The sequence below is a fragment of the Carcharhinus amblyrhynchos genome, chromosome 18, assembly GCF_965287045.1.
Source record: "Carcharhinus amblyrhynchos chromosome 18, sCarAmb.v2.hapA, whole genome shotgun sequence".
Taxonomy (NCBI): domain Eukaryota; kingdom Metazoa; phylum Chordata; class Chondrichthyes; order Carcharhiniformes; family Carcharhinidae; genus Carcharhinus; species Carcharhinus amblyrhynchos.
Window position 1 is genome coordinate 15,174,667 of NC_137341.1, and position 17,449 is coordinate 15,192,115.

Here is a 17,449-nt window from a genome sequence, read left to right on the forward strand (position 1 = left end):
GGTTGGGAACAGCCTGCTTTTCTGTAAACCTGGACTTGAGGAGTCCAGATGCCTTGATGAGGTTGCACCGTGCGACTCGCACTGTCATTCACTTCACCACAGCGGCATGGTGGCGCAGTGGTTACCACTGCTGCCTCACAGTGCCAGGGACACAGGTTCAGTACCGGCCTCGGGTGACTGCGTGGAGTCCGCAGATTCTCTGTGTGTCTCCGTGGGTTTCCTCCGGGTGCTCTACTTTCTTCCCAGTCTGAAAGACATGCTGTTTAGGTGCACTGGCCATACTAAATTCTCCCTCAGTGTACCCGAACAGGCGCTGGAGTATGGCGACTAGGGGATTTTCACAATGATTTCGTTGCAGTGTTAATGTAAGCCTACTGATAATCATAAATAATTTTTTAAAATGATTGTTGTGCTTTCTGCACCTTAAGCTAGTATTCCCTCCTTATTTCCTTCTCTCCCCTCCTACTTCAAACATTCCTCCTCTTTAGCTACACTTCTCAATACCTCTTGTGGGCTAGCATTGCCTCACGGTTGCGGGGGGGCCAGGAGGAGGGAGGGTGGTAGGGGAATGGAGCAGGAACAAAAGCTACGACTGCTTCTGGGTTTTGAAGGTGCCCCCATTCTCTGCGGGGGCTGAGGAGAGAGGAGTTTCAGGAACAGTGTCATTGTGATTTTCATTGTGTCCCCTTGATTAGCCTGGAGACAGAGTGGTCTTCCAGCTTTGAGAGCCAATCAGAAGTTGGGGTGGCATGATGGTACAGTGGAAGCACTGCAGTCTCACAGCGCCAGGGAACTGGGTTCAATTCTGGCCTTGGGTGACTGTCAGTGTGGAGTTTGCACATTCTCCCCCTGTCTGTGTGCATTTCCTCCCACAGTCCAAAGATGTGCGGGTTATGTAGTTTGGCCATGGTAAGTTACCCCTTAGTGTGCAAGGATGTCCAGGTTAGGGGGGGATTGGCCATGTATATAAGCGGGTTACAGACATGGGAGTGGGGGATTGCCAGGGTAAGATGCTCTGTTGGAGAGCAGGTGAAGATTCAATGTGCTGAATACCTCCATCTGCCCTTTCCAATCTCTACTCCAGACCCCCACTCTGCGGGGTGGGAGGGAGGAGAGTGACCTCTGGCTGCTCCTGCACCTCAGCGAGTGCCTCTAGGGCTGATTGAAACACTGGCCCTCTGGCCTAATTCTGCTGGGACGCCATCTTCGGGGACCTAAACCAGCCCCTACCATATGCAGAAACCAGACTGGAAAGCCTCCTTTAATTGGTCCAGTGGTCTTTAATGTGTCCAATTGTTGCAGTCAGGTAGCCCTGCTGGCTGCCAAACTCCCTTCCACGAACATGGTCTGGAGGCAGGATGGAGTTGTCAAACCACTCTAGCTGACACAGCTGTTCTTAGCTTCCAGCTACCTTCCATTTTGGCCCTAGCTGGAGCCCAAACTCTAGCCCTTTCTGTCTCCTCCTGTGAGCTTGTTGTCAGTGTTATATCAGTGAAGCGCCTTGGTACACTTACTAATGTTGTAGGTGCTAGATTAATGCAGTCTGCCTCTGAACCAGATCCTCCTACCTGACCCGTGTCTTATCAAATCCACCTCCGCCCCCACATGTTAACATAAGAAATAACCTGCTCAAGCAAGTTTACAGAATAAAAATCAGTACACACTGGTGTTGGGAAAGGGATTCCACTGATGCCATGTCATTGACAGAACAATTGTTAACTCCAGAATTGCATTACATGACTTTACAAAAAGAGATCCACAGGACAGGGCCTACATTGATTCTGTTGTGATGGTCTTTGGTAGTTTTGGAGATTGCAGTTATAGCAATAATTAGATCTCAGCCACTCAGCTGTATATTGTGTACAGTTCTGGGTGTCACACTATAGGATGAATGTGAACACATTGGAGACAGTGCGGAAGAAGTTTAGAACAGTGCTTCCAGGCATGAGAAATTTCAGTTTTGAGGCCAGATTGGCAATGTTGAGACTGTTCAATAAAACAGAATCATTACAGGGTCTCGGGAGAGTCTTAATGGTTCTGTCACTGCACTTGTAATCCAAAGGTAAAAATTGCCCCAGGGAAATGCTCTGGGGACTGTGGTTCAAATTCCACCATGGTGAAGGGTGGAACTTGAATTCAATTACTATCTGGAATTAAAAGTCAATGATGAAACCATTGTCAGTTCTCGTATCAATGTCCGTCATCAAGAGTGGCTCGGAAGAACCACCACAAAACTCAGTTAGCTGAGACCTAAAGGACATGGTTGTTAGGCTGGCTCTGTTGCAGGTGGTGAGGGAACCAAGAAGAGGGACAAACATACTTGACCTCATTCTCACCAACCTGCCTGCTGCAAATGCGTCTGTCCGTAAGAATATCAATAGTATCCGTAAGAGTGACCACTGCACAGTCGTTGTGGAGACAAACTCCTGTCTTCACATTGAACATATCCTCCACTGTATTGTGTGGCGCTACCACCGTGCTAAATGGGATAGATTTTGAACAGATCCAGCAAAACTGGGCATCCATGAAGTGCTGAGGTCCACATGAGGTCCTCATCAGCAGCAACAGAATTGTACTCGACCACAATCTGTAACCTCATGGCCTGGCATATCCCCATAAGCATAGACATGGGTCAAGGGTGGTGTAGGAAAAATACATTGTTAAGATGGTGGCGCGGGTTCCTTGGGCCGAAGGGCCTGCTTCCCGTGCTGTGTTGTTCTTTGTTCTTTGTTTTACCATTACCACCAAACCAGGGGATTAGCCCTGTCTCAATGAAGAGTGCAGGAGGGCATGCCAGGAGCAACATCAGACATACCTATAAATGAGGTTTCAACTTGATGAAGCTACACAACACAGAACTACTTGTCTGCCAAACAGCATTCGCAGCAAATGATAGACTGAGCTAGTCTCTGCAGTCCTGCCACACCCAGTCATGAATGGTGGTGGACAATTAAACAACTCATTGAGGAACACGGCTCCAGAAATGGCCCCATCCTCAATGATGGGGGTGTCTAGCACATCAATACAAAAGATGAAGCTGAATCATTTGCAATAATCCTTAGCCAGAAGTGCCGAGTGGATGATCCAGCTTGGCCTCCTCTGGAGGATCCCAACATCACCGATGTCACTCCATGTGATATCAAGAAATGGCTGAAGGCACTAAACACTGCAGAGGTTATGTGCTCTGACAATGTTCTGTTAATAGTACTGAAGGGTTGTGTTCTGGAATCTGCTGCATCAATAGCCAAGCTGTTCCAATACAGCTACAACACTGGCGTCTACCCAGCAGTGTGGAAAATTAGGTATGTCCTGTACACAAAAAGCAGGACAAAGCGAATATGAATCATCAGTCTATCTATCCTTGGGGTCCTCAACAGTGCTAGCAAGTGACACTCCCTTCGCAACCTGGTCACTAACTCTAAGTTTGAGTTCTGCCAGGGTCACTCAGCCCCTGACCTTATTACAGCCCTTGGTTTAAACATGGACAAAAGAGCTGAATGCCAGAGGTAAGGTGAGAGTGACAGCGCTTGGCAACAAGGCACTATTTGACCAAGTGTGGCATCAAAGAGCTCTAGCAAAACTGAAGTCACCCTGGGGCATGCCATTGAACAGAAACTGAACTGGACGAGCCATTTAAATACTGTGGCTACAACAGCATGTCAGAGTCTAAGAATTCTGCGGCGAGTAGATCAATTCCTGCCCCCTCCAAAGCCTACCCACAATTTACAAGGCACAAGTCAGAAGTGTAATGGAATACTCCCCACTTCCTGGGTGAGTGCTGCTTCAACAACACTCGAAGCTCAACATCATCCAGGACAAAGCAGTCCACTTGATTGGCACCACTTCGACATTCACTCTTGCCACCACCAATACAAAGTGCAAGAGTGTGCACCATCTACAAGCTGCACTGCAGGAACTCATCAGGGGTCCTTAGGCAGCACCTTCCGAACCCCCAACCACTATCATCTAGATTAAAGGGGCAGGACAGCAGAAATATGGAACACCACTACTTGGAAGTTCCCTTCCAAGCCACTCACCATCCTGACTTGGAAATGTATCACCGTTCCCTCATTGTCACTGAGTCAAAATCCTGGAATTCCCTCCCACGCAGTATTGTGGGTGTACTTAAATCTCAGGGACGGCAGCGGTTTAAGAAGCCAGCTCACCACCGCCTTCTCGAGAACAATGCGATTGACAATAAACGTTGGCCTAGTCAGTGACACCCACATCTTATGAATGAATAAAAGAAAATGTGGACCCCATTATAGCGGGGTCGCACTGTATCACTGCTCCTTGTAGATCAAGTGTTCAGTTGAAGACATAAAATGGGTTGCATGTCAGAGCGCAAGCGTTCTCCCCCAGGAAAGTGGGCAGAGTACAAGCATGAAGTAGCTGCTCAGCTAGTGAATAAACTTTTGTTTGTTACAAGTCACCGTTGTGGGTGTTCGGGCACCCAACACTTCTCCACTCTTAAAATTCTTGGACTGGAGGGAGAAAAAAGGAAAATCAGCACAGACTTTCAACGGCAGGAATTGTGACTGAAATGCAAACATGTAAACGGAAGGCAGGGATGCAATCAACCTGGGCTATGAATGGACTGCTGTCTTGAAGAATGGATGCTTGGAGGATGAATTGGGAGGTTGTGTGTGAGCTCAGGCCTTTGTGAACTGGGTAGAAAATGTGACCCCACAGTCTGGCTGCCTGGAAACAACTTTGTGCCCTGCTTCCGATTTAACTTTTCCCATTTCTGAAGCCAGGACATCAGCCTGAAACAGGAACTCTTGTTTCTCTCTCTCTCCACGGATGCTGCCAGACCTGATGAGATTATCCAGCATTTTCTGTTTTTGTTTCAGATTCCAGCATCAGCAGTAATTTGCTTTTTGTATTTGTGGAAATTACAATCGATTAACAGTTCCACCTTCGCTGCTGTGATCCCTTGATCCACTAGGTTGCGGAACTCCATTAGAATCACAGAATCCCTACAGTACTCATCAAGCCTGCACCAACATCAATCCCACCCTATGCCTGTAACCCCACATATTTACCCTCTGACACTAGGGTCAGTTTTGCATGGGAAATCAACCTAAGACGCACATCTTTGGTACTGTGGGAGGAAATCGGAACACTCAGAGGAAACCCACACAGACATGGGGAGAACATGCAGAATCCACACAGACAGTGACCCAAGCCGGGAATTGAACCTGGGTACCTGACGCTGTGAGGCAGCAGTGCTGACTACTGTGCCACCATGCCGCTACTGTGAATTTAATTCGAGTGAAAATTCTCAGAGCAATCTCTCAAATACAAAACTTTTGGGTAATTTCAGAGCAGCAAGCATTTATAACTTTTTAAAATCAATGTTTCATCACCATGAAACCATACCTATGCGGTTTGATGATTGAAAATTGAAATCTTTGATTAATAGTCCTAGCGCAGTACAAAGCTGGCTGCTCTTGTGTTGACAGCCTGAAATCTAACTCACAATGTGCCAGCGGCATTTAGCTCAAACATCATAGGCCAAGGTTACAGGATTGTAACAACTATGAGTAATGTTGTCTTCATTTACACTTGTCTGAGCTTGAAATTTAATCAATAGTTCATGTACTGTCAAGATGGATAATTTAGCAATTCTGGTTGACAGTGCTGTCGCTGGGATTTCAGTGAAGTTTCACAGCACATTTGAAATGTTTATACCTTGTGCTCACTTGAACAGTGAAGACCATACATATTGTGCCTTTCCAACAAGGACTGTATTGGAGAGAGCATTTTGGGGTAGCACGGTGGCACAGTGGTTAGCATTGCTGCCTCACACAATGCTAAGGACCTGGGTTCGATTCCCGGTTTGGGTCACTGTCTATGTGGAGTTTACACATCCTCCCCATGTCGGCTCTGGTTTTTCTCACTGTCCAAAGATGCGCGGGGTCAACGTGGATTGGATTGGCCATGCTAAATTGCCCCTTAGTGTCAGGGGGACCAGCAGGGAAAACACGTGGGGTTAAGTTTTAAAGTTTATTAGTGTCGCAAGTCGGCTTACATTCATACTGCAATGAAGTTACTGTGAAAATCCCCTAGTTGCCACATTTCAGCATTGTTAGGGTATACTGAGGGAGAATTTAGCATGGCCAATGCACCTAACTAGCACACCTTTTGGACTGGGGGAGGAAACTGGAGCACCTGGAAGAAACCTATGTAGATACGGAGAGAACGTGCAGACTCCACAGAGACAGTGACCCAAACCGGGAATTGAACCCGAGTCCCTGATGCTGTGTGGCAGAAGGGATAACTATTGTGCTGCCAGGATAGGGCCTGGGTGGGAATGTTGTTGGTGCAGGCTTGATGGGTCGAGTGGCCGCCTTCTGCATTGTATAGATTCTATAATTTTGAGCTGTTTGATGTGGGGGGGCGGGGAGTAAGTAGTGGCACTGGGTCTGTCTTTGTTGGCCAGCTTGGGCAATTGAACTCATGAGAAAATCTTATAAGAAGTCTATAACATGTCGGAAAGATACTGCTCTTCCAACCAGGGAAGCCTGGACTTTGGGGAATGGGCACCAGGGCAGCTGCCAGCGAGGAAGGGTGGGGCAAGTTGATGAAGGCAGGCCATGGGGAAAACCGGGAGAGGGGTGTAGTCAAACAGGCCATCTAAAATGGCGTTTTGTAAAGTACTCTGGGACAATTGGGCAAGAAACTAAACCGACAGGCTGCAATCCTGATGAGTAAATACACAGGATGTGGGCCATCTCCAGGATGAAACAGACTTCCTGGTCACACTGGGTTGTGTGCCAGATGTAAGGGCACCGTGAATCCTTATTTAGGAGGAAGGTATGTGACCTATGTGCCTACAACACCTACAGGCATGGCTGCCGGGGACACACCCAGAGATCGGTGTAGTAGCACCTGATTGGACTCTTATCGATCAGGGTGATCGAGTCCTGATCGATTGATTGGCAATGGCCAAAAAAGGGGCATGAAACCAAACGGGGTATAAAGGGTGCTGCACAACCAGGAATCTCTCTCTCTCTCTCTGACCCCACGAACGAGCTACAACAATGGTGAACATCGCCAGCAAGAGGAGAGCCATCACATGCAAGAAGGAAGAAAGAAAGAAAGAATACAGCCAGAATGCCAGACCAAACCAAAGGACTACACAGACAACTACCAAGACCAGCACACAGATAAAGGCCAATATCTGTTTGGCTACTTGTCAGTCACACAAAGTTAAGTCAAGGTCTTGTACTGTACTTGAATTCTAGTATTTTCTGTAAGATAACTTATTGTTGGTCGGGTGGGTGATTACTGATTGTGTGGGTTTAAATAAATATTGTTTGTACTAATAAGACATCTACTCAAAGTTATTTGTCCACCGTATAAGGGTTAAAACAGACTGATTTTACAACAGGGGGTGTCCTCCATGGGCCAGAGAGTATCTGAATAGGATGGCCCTGCCTAGAGACCACCAGGTGACTACCAGGTAAACCCGGTGGCCTGCCCACTTGGTGGAGGGCCCCCACCAGCAGCAATGGAAGGAAGCCCCAAATTGGACAAAGTGATAACAAAATGCTCACATCCCATGAAAGAATTAAAAAAAACTAGCTTCTGGTCAGATGGGCTATCTGTCACCTTCCCCACTGCTCGCAAGATGGCGTGGTGACAGTTAAGTGAGTCCCCTCCTGTCCCATCCCCATGCCATTTTATGTCTGCAAAGGGCTAATTAGAATTCAGCCCATGAGGCTAATACTAATGTTGATAAAAGATGGTGACATTCATGTGACTTCAATGGGTTAAAGAATGAAGCATTTTCCATTTCACCGTCCAGCACCAATCGGCATTCTGCTCTGGTTGGGTGTAGCAGCAAGTAGGTTCATGGTGGCCTTATTAGACCAGTGTGAAGTTTCTAATCCCCCTCCCTACCAGCCGTCCCTGTGTGTGAGACAGCTAGTGAATCTAAATAATGGACAATGCTTTATTCATATTGATTGAGCACTATTGATTGAGGTGGTTTCAAACTTATCTTCCTGGGACTGCACTTCTTTTCTTTTGCTAGTGGTATCAATCCCAGGTCTGGACGATGCTACAACTCATTGCTCCAGTCAATCACTTGCATTTTTAATGAAAATTCTAACTGCACTCTGCAATTTAAAAAAAATGTTGTATCTGAATTATGTCGGATTGTAGTGTCAAGCAAAACAATCTTCGGACAAACCAGTTTTCTGTAAGCTTTCGGATATAACTCTCTTTTATTTACAAAGCAATGACAATAAATAGCATTGAACTATTTTGTACTGTTGTGTCTGATCTAGGAACTGTGGAGAAAGCTATGTATCTACAAAACCAAGATTACCATTCACACATTAGTTAAAGATGACACCATACTGTGATCAGATGGAATGGCAGCAATGAGAAATGGTACATTTGTCCATGTGTGAAGCCTTTTGGGACATTGTCAGCTTTGAGGTGTCTGAAGAGGCTCAATTGTGGAGACGTGCGCTGTAACTTGCCTCCCAAAAATTGACCGAGCCCATTTACATCACGGTGGCTGAAGGTTTCCCAACAGTTTACTGAGAGTAATCCGCAGGCCTTGGAACAAGTCTTGTGCTGAGTGACATGTGCATGGGACACTCAGCAAAGATTTCCTTCCAGGCGCAAAAAGAAATCATCCAGTTGGTCAGCTTCAGTTGGAGTTCACAGACCACCTCGATCGGAGCAGCTTATCACAAATGGAAACATTCTTTGCTCTTGTGACCACCATCAGCCGTGACTTTGGGACATGCAAAGGGTGGACATTTGGATTGAAGACCTGACCCACTGAGTGTCGCTTTTTTTTGTTTCTAGCCAAGCAGAATGTTTCGGCTGGGTCTGATACAGGCAAGCCTGACAATTTGGTTCCACTGTTTCTAGAGCTTGCACATTCCACTGGCTGCTGACATGGCTTCGGATGCTATGAAATGTTAAGAACATTTAGAAATATATATTCCATTGCTGGACTGAGTAGTGAGATTAGGGAATTGGTTAATAAAGGCCAGTGCAATGTTGTACCATGAAATGGTGTCGGATCTCTACTGCCTACAGGGCTCCCGTTAGAATGGAATTGTACCCCCTTCTGCAATAGCTAACGTCGATTGGCAGGGAATGTAGAGCCTAGTATACCAGTACTGCAATATTTTTATTGTTCCACCTTGATTTATGAAGAAGTACACCTTTTGAAGGAGCCTTAACTCAAAAAGACTTGCTGCTGAACCACTGAGTGCTGGTGAGCACATCCTTCAGTCCGACAATCCAGTTTTCTGACGAGCTGTCTCAGTTTGTTGGTGAAGTTCTTGTGCATGTAAGTGTAGAGCAGTGGTATGACAAAACTGCAGGAATAAGCCAGCAGCTTCGATAAGCCCTTAAAAAATTTGTAAATGTGATCATGCGCTATCAAGTTTGATCCCTTAGGGTTAAATGTGATGTGAACTAACAGTGTCATGTAATAAGGGGTCCACATTATAAATTGTGTACAGACTGTAGCCACCAGCAGCTTGTGCGTAGAAGGATCCAGCCTGGCAGAATCTTGATCAAGAGGGGTGGACTGGTTCCGTATTCGGAGGATCAGGATTAAGGCATACAGCACGGCAATAGCGGGCACAAAGAAACCAATAAAAACCATGATGGTATCTGCCACCTCTTTATTCTGTATCTTTGAGCACTCGATTATCTTGGGGACATGGCTGCACACGTAGAGTAGAAGAGATGAGAAGCTGGTAAGCACAGCCCCTCCCCAGATGAACCCACAGACATGTTTGGTGTTGTAGACACTGGACATGTAAGTTCTTGGCAAAGCTTGCTCGATGTAGTAGTCCAAGCTGAGCAAAGTAGTTGAGTACATGATCACCAGAGCAGAGATGTTAAACAGAATGAGCAAGGTGATGTAGACCTCTCTGTTGAAGTTCCACACGGCCCACTGCGGATTGTCGGGGCCCAGTAGCTGTACCAGGGCCACAAGGCTGAGGATGAGGCCCGCAATTGCGATGTTGACAAAGTAAACATCGGGCATGGTCATTGCTGGCTTGTTGTATAGGTTGACCAGGATGAGCAGGGAGTTGTAGCAGATACTGAAAGGGAAGCAGATGATGAGGTAAATGATGGAGAGGATGGAAAAGACCAGTCCCAGGTTGTAGCAGAACTGCTGGTCCACACCGTTCACTGTTCCATTAGAACCTCCACAACTCCACATACTGACTTCACTCGGCCTTCTTCAGATTGCTAGCTTGGCTGTGGAAACAAAACATAATTACAGTTAGAAATGCAATCTGTCTTTTGGGGTGAGGGGAGCTTTGTAAAATAATAAGAATCCCAAGTTTTATTTAGAAGCATCAATTCTAAGTGGATAAAGTCGGTAGTAGATTGGTTCAATTATACGGGTCTCGGAGCGAAAAAAAAGTTGTATAAGTCTTATGATTTCCGTCAGTGAGTTACAAGTGGGAATTTCACAGTAACTTCATTGGAATGTTAATGTAAGCCTACTTGTGGTACTAATAAAAAAAAAAAGTCATAAAATTCCTAATGTGTAAAAAGAGGCCATTCAGCCCATTGAGCCTGCACTGACAGCCTCACCCAGCCCCTTTCTAAGTGTTTACCCTGCTAATTCTCCTGATCCTAAGGGGCAATTTAGCATGGCCAATCAACTTAATCCGCACATCTTTGAACTATGGGAGGAAACCAGAGCACCCGGTGGAATGCCACACAAACAGGGAGAATATGCAAACTCCACACAGACAGTCAGCCTAGGCCGGAGGTGAACCTGGGTTCCTGGTGCTGCGAGGAAGCCGTACTAACCACTGTGCTAAGTCACATGAACAGGTGCTAGATGAAGAAACACTGAGTATGTCAAAAGTCAACTAAAGCACTAAGGATCGTTGAACGTATATCATGAAGAATGTAACCATAGTCCCCTCCCCACTAAACATTTGTGCTTTTGCAGAAGTCTTGTAAAGCAAGTAGCCATTTGACATTATCAAATATATTGTAAACGTGGCTACTTTTCACCTTAAAAAAAAATTCAGAAACATACAGTTCATTTCCTGTATCTAGTATTGACAATGAACAGAAGAAGGAAATGAGTCACTTCTTCTTATCATGTTCTTTGTTTGTTCACATTCTCTACTTGAATATGTGTTTTGGCATTCAGATTCCCACTTCCACCCCATCATATTTCTACCCTTTCTGGAAATAGTTGTATTTGGATCAATGGTTCCCCAAACTCTTCACTGGGATTTTTCTCACCTCATACCCGGATATGATGAATTGATCGATATTGATTGCTACGATTAATAAACAGCTCCATTGTTGCATTGCATTATGCACCGACGAGGACGGTGGGCAAGATGGAAATTGTCTTTTTGTGTCTTGCAGTTCCTCGATGAGAAATAGAAATACATTTCTCGACTGTGAAAATATGGTATGGCTGTAAATTGTGTGCTCACTGGATAACGTGTAAATTGCTTTCCTGTCATCTTGCGTGATCCTATTTGAGTTTTCTTACACAAATGTATTTCTTCATTTAACAATTCCAATAATTGGAATAGCCACTGGGTGATCCAAGAATGTTTGTATGTTTTGCACGCATAGTCTATCATTCACTTGCCAATTCCCCAAGGACTTGTACAACAATTTTTGAATACAAATGAGTTACAATGTCCTCCTCTTCTGCTTATTTTTAAATTTTGTCTCACTTTTTCTTTCTGTCTCATTTTTCTCTCTTAGTTACTTTCTTTTCTGCCTTTATTCTGACTCCTGCTGTCTTTCTTTCTCTGTCATTCTCTCAGCTTCTTTCACTAGTCTTTCCTATCATTGTCCAGGTAGATGGGCTATTGGGATGTTGCCAGCTATAGCATGCACATTGCTGCTCCGTTACTGAATTGACATTCCAGGAGTTGCAATGGAAATGTTCAGAGATATTAACTACGAACGTGGCAGTCTCACTTGCCATCAAAACTGTCATTGCAACAATTTCTGACCCATCATATTTTGATAATAAAACCAACAAAACATATTACTCATGTGCCAACTCTTACAGGGCATCTCATTATGGCATAGCCATAGAATTTCTACATTGCAGAAGGAGGCCATTCAGCTCTGACAGAACATCCTACCCAGGCCATATCCTGTAACCCTACGTGTTCCCCCCCCCCCCCCCCCCCCCCACCACCACTCATTCCCCCTAAACTATACATCTTGGCACACTAAGGGGCAATTCAGCATGGCCAATCAACCTGACCCGCACATCTTTGAACTGCGGGTGGAAACAAAAGCACTTGGAGGAAACCCACACAGACATGGTGAGAACATGCAAATTCCACCGAAGTCACCTAAGACAGGAATCGAACCTGGGTCCCCGGTGCTGTGAGGCAACATCGCTGATCACTGTGCCACCATGCTGCCCTGAAGCAATCCTCTCCATAATTTGACTCCTAATTAAATGAGGCATAAACTGATGCCAAGATGTATTGACTGACATATAGCATTGAAAATGCTTTATATGTTACCACAGTCCAGTACTTTTGCCATTAGTTTGAAATGGAATCCCTGACTCGGTCTTCCTCCAATGCTGGGTCCTCTGATTGTTGGACAGGTCAACAGTTTGTGCTTAGCTATTACTATACCAGAAACAAAGCTGCCTCTCCTTTCCCCCATCAATACTTCACAACTCAGAGAGGGCAGCTCACAGATTTCCAGCTCCATGGCAATTGAGAGTCAACCACATTGCTGTGGCTTTGGAGTCATATGTAGGCCAGACCCAGTTAGCACAGCCGTTTTCCTTCCCTAAAGAACATTAGTGAACCAGATGGGTTTTTCTGACAATCGACAATGGTTTCGTGGTCATTCTTAATTCTGGATTTTTTTTATTTATTTGAATTCCACCACCTGCCATGGTGGGATTCGAATCCAGATCCCCAGAACATTAGTTGAGTTTCTGGATTAATCGTCTAGCAATAATACCACTAGGGCATCACCTCCCCTTTTACAGTAAGGTGAACAGGTTTACCTCAGTCCATTCTCAATGCTACAACACACAGACTCTTATCCCACTCCCACAGATTCTGCCAAACTAGCTCACCAACAATCTGATGACCTTAACGTTTCATAAAGCCAACCTGAAATGCAGAAGCTGGTAGCCTGGAAGAGGACCACGTGACTTTTAATCTTTTGCCACAAAATAATTTTCAGGCGCTCCTACCAGCAGATTTCGCTATCTCCTGCTTGCAACAAAATAATCCACATAGATCCCATATGAACAGGTCAGAATTAAATCATAAAACGGGAACGTTTCATTTGTGCCGTCGGAAGTTAAATTTGTGCAGTGGGTCACATTCCATCACATGTTCCTTGTGTAACAATCTGAATGAATTTACCAACCTCTTCAGTCACACAAATGAACCCATAAACAACAACAATTTTTATTTATATAGCGCCTTTACTGTAGCATGGCATACCAAAGTGCTCCACATGTGCCTTGTCAGGAAAAGCAAATGACACCAAATCATACAAGGAGATACGGGGAGAAAAGAAAAACATTTTGTACAGTTATGGTGTTAAGGCAGGAATAATGGGATTAATTCACAGCTTTTTCAAAGAGACACCGCAGGCACGATGGGCCGAGTGGCCTCTTGTGCTGTGTTATTTTAGATCACTACATATGCTTGATCATTAAAAATTGCTTGATGGTGAATTTGAAGTCGTTCAAACCCTGTGCCAGGCTTTGGCACTGAAGAGAGGGAGTGCTGCATCCATGGAGGTATTGTTTTGGTTAGACCACCGGTTCATAATCCCTAAATTCAATGTTTTATGGAATTCCTAGCAATGTCAAATGAGCTGTGGTGACTGCCTGCTGGGATGGTATTCCTTGGACTGATCCTCTTAAGGGAAATAATTCATTCCCTCTGATGACTGCTTGCAGGCTTCCTTGCGCTGCATCAAAATCCAAAGAGTTTGATGGCTTTAACAGATGTTGTTTAGAACATAACTAGTCACTTTATACATTATACTACCATACTGTCCACATTATAATTGTGTTAGTCAAAGACGACTCTATCCGCTAACTTGTGAAAGTGCATTGTCTGGACACGTCAAGTTTTACTAATTGCAATGATACATTCTGTCATTTTGTATTGGTTTGACTTTGAAAAGGGAACAATAAGCTCATAAACTAGCTATATGCCTAAAGTTTATTTTAATTCCTTTTTCATCGTACCACTTTGTGGCCTGGAGGCTGGAAGTCACTCTTTTTGGAGTTTATTGCTGGCATAAAGATTTTCATCAGGAATGAATGGTCCAGAGTTCGTCACAGAATCTGTAACAAAACTTTAGAATCATAGAATCCCTACAGTGCAGAAGGAGGCCATTCAGCCCATCAAGTCTGCACCGACCACAATCCCAACTAGGCCCTATTCCTGTAATCCCACATATTTACCCTGCCAATCTCCCTGACACTAGGGTCAATTTAGCATGGCCAATCAACTAACCTGCACATTTTTGGACTGTGGGAGGAAACACACGCAGACACGAGGAGAACGTGCAAACTCCACATAGACTGACCCAATGTCAGAATTGAACCCTGGGTCCCTGGCGCTGTGAGGTAGCAATGCTAACCACTGTGCTGCCCTTTACTTTGTGTCCATGTCTTGATTTAAAAAATGAATTGCTATCTTTCAGCTTGACTTGTACCGTTTGTCAGTGTATTAATCTTTAGAGAGTTTGGGCAGCACACGCCATTTCCAGCTTCTTTACAATAAGCTTTATTCTTAACTCTAGGCAGACTGCCGCATAGGCATTATTTGCATAGGGTCACATTTCAGTCCCTACAACGTGAGGGGCTTGACTGTGTGAACAGCCTTTTGTGGTGCGCATGAACTCAGGGCAGCACTGTGGCACAGTGGTTAGCACTGCTACCTCAGAGCCACGATTCAATTCTGGCCTTAGGTGATTGTCGGTGTGGAGTTAGCACGTTCTCTCTGCGTCTGCGTGGGTTTCCTCCAGTTTCCTCTCACTCCAAAGATATGCAGCTTAGGTTGATTGGCCATGCTAAATTGCCCCTCAGAGTCAGGCCTGCGTGGGATAGAGCCTGATGGGATTGTCGTTGATGCAGGTTCAATGGACCTAATGACCACCTCCTGCACAGAATTCTATGATTCAAAGAAAGAAGTTTTGAATTGTTATTGCAAATCATGGTATTGTCTGCTTGTTCTAGAGGTTTAGTTAGATATTAAAAATCCCATGGGACTATTTATATAAGACTAAGATATTCTCTGACCATTGTGGTCACTATTGCTCTCCCAGTCACTACTCTGAAAAGCATTTATCTCATTGTGAGCTGGAGGACACCAATGTCCACTTGCCATTTAGAAGAAATCTGCTGTGTGAAATGCTTTGAGATGTTTTGGTGCAATAAGGTGGCACAGTGGTTAGCACTACTACCTCACAGTGCCAGGGACTCGGGGTTCAATTCCGGTCTTGGGTCACTGACTATGTAGAGTTTGCATGTTCTCCTTGTGTCTGCATGGGTTTCCTCCATCCGGGTACTCCAATTTCCTCCCACAGTCCAAAGATGTGCAGGTTTGATTGATTGGCCATGTTAAATTGGGGGCTGTGCAGGGTAAATACATTACAAGGATAGGGCCTGGGTGGGGTCGTTGTTGGTGCTGATTTGATGAGCTGAATGGCCTCCTTCTGCACTGTAGGGATTCTGTGATTCTAAGATGTTATAAAAGTGCACATTGCTTAGATGGCTGCCTGCTGACCATTCCATTCTATCCATTCATTGCAACAATCCCACTGAAGGAGTAAGAGAGTGTAGTGGTTGTGGGACTGTACTAACAAGTCAGAGGAAGAGAGTTTGAATCCCACCACAGCAAGCTATCAATTGGAGTAAGTTATATGAAAGCGCAAGAAGAGAACGTGTGCAAGAAAGCTGCTGAACTGTAACAATGATCCAGCTGGGTCACCATTAGGAAAGGGAACCTGGCATTCCAGTTGATATGCTGGAGACAGTTGTGCTTGGAAGGGAAGTGATAAAGATAATGTTGGAGGTCCACAGCAGAACCCTGAGATTTTTACCGCTTGGTATGAGGTTGTCTTTGTTGGTTGCCGACATTGTGAGATGCCCAGCTGCAATGGAGTGTAATGTGAAGGTAGTTTGGGAAGAAAAAGGTTTGTCCTGAGTTGTTGTCCAGTTTCGTAGAGGCAATGGACTAGGTGCAACACTAGACCTTCTAGCTACCATAAGAATACTGGAAAGCACATGGAGAATTGGCAAGAGGTAAATATAGCTTTATAACTAACAAAAAAAATGTAAAGTCTGTAGAAATTAAAAAGGAAAATTGTCCAGATATGACTTTTATCCAGATACTGGAATCTGAAACAAAAACAGAAAATGCTGGAAAATCTCAACAGGTCTGACAGCATCAGTGGGGAGAGAATACAGCCTCCTCCAATTTGCGTTGGGATTCGCTAGAACATTGCGAAAGGCCAAGGTGGGCATGTGGACAAGAAAGCAGGGTGGTGTTGAAGTGATAAGCAACAGGAAGGTCTGGGTCCTACTTGCGGACAGACCGAAGGTGTTCAGCAGAGTGGTCGCCCAGTCTATGTTTGGTCTCTCCGATGTAGAGTAGACTGCATTGGGAACAGGGAGTTTAGGTATTTGAAATAATTAAAATAGAAGCATGTGATTAATTGGTGAGGGGCTTTCATTCCTGGGAGTTGCATGTTTGAGATCATAAAGCAGCATTACATGAATTGTTAAAGGACTCTGGTCACTTGGAAGGCTGAATTGAGAGCTTTCAGTTGTACTATTGATGCTCAAGAATATTTTAATGGCTAGAGGTAACCATTTCTACTTCCATAATTTAGAACCACTGAACTATCGAATCACTACAGTACAGAAGGAGGCCATTCAGCCCATCAATTAAGCACTGACTCTCTGAAAGCATTTTACGAATGCCCATTCCCCTATCTCTGTAACCCTGCACATTTACCACAGCTAATCCCTCTAAGGGACAATTTAGCATGGTCAATCCATCAACCTGCACATCTTTGGACTGTGGCAGGAAACTGGAGGTAACCTAAACAGATATGGGGAGAACGCGCAAATGCCACAGTCACCCAAGGCTGGAATCGAACCCAAATCCCTGGTGCCATGAGGCAGCTGTGCTAACCACTGTGCCACCTTGACGCCTTTTGCTGTGAAATTCATCAAATCAGAATTATTTTCGCCTTTAAAGGAGATTTACGAAGCAGATTTTTTTACACAGGGTGGTGAGTGCCTGGAACTCGCTGCCAGGAGGTAGTGGAGGTGGAATTGGTAGTGACTTTTAAGGGGCGTCTTGGCAAATACATGAATAGGATGGGAATAGAGGGATATGGTCCCCAGAAGGGTAGGGCGTTTTAGTTAAGTCCGGCAGCATGGTTGGTGCAGGCT

General features: G+C 45.0%; 2 protein-coding genes across 4 annotated transcripts in view; one reads left to right on the forward strand and one right to left on the reverse strand.

Annotated features, from left to right (window-relative positions):
- The window catches only part of LOC145354869 (protein cholesin-like), a 326,372-nt gene that overhangs the window by 203,911 nt on the left and 105,012 nt on the right, over positions 1-17,449 (forward strand). The window lies entirely within an intron of this gene.
- Positions 8,204-17,449, reverse strand: part of gpr146 (G protein-coupled receptor 146) — an 88,499-nt gene continuing 79,253 nt past the window's right edge. For all 3 annotated transcript variants that reach the window (XM_080206420.1, XM_080206419.1, XM_080206418.1), the window contains one exon: positions 8,204-10,248. In XM_080206420.1, coding sequence (XP_080062546.1) covers positions 9,209-10,210 — 1,002 coding nt within the window. In that variant the 5' untranslated portion in view covers positions 10,211-10,248 and the 3' untranslated portion in view covers positions 8,204-9,208. The remainder of the gene's footprint in view (positions 10,249-17,449) is intronic.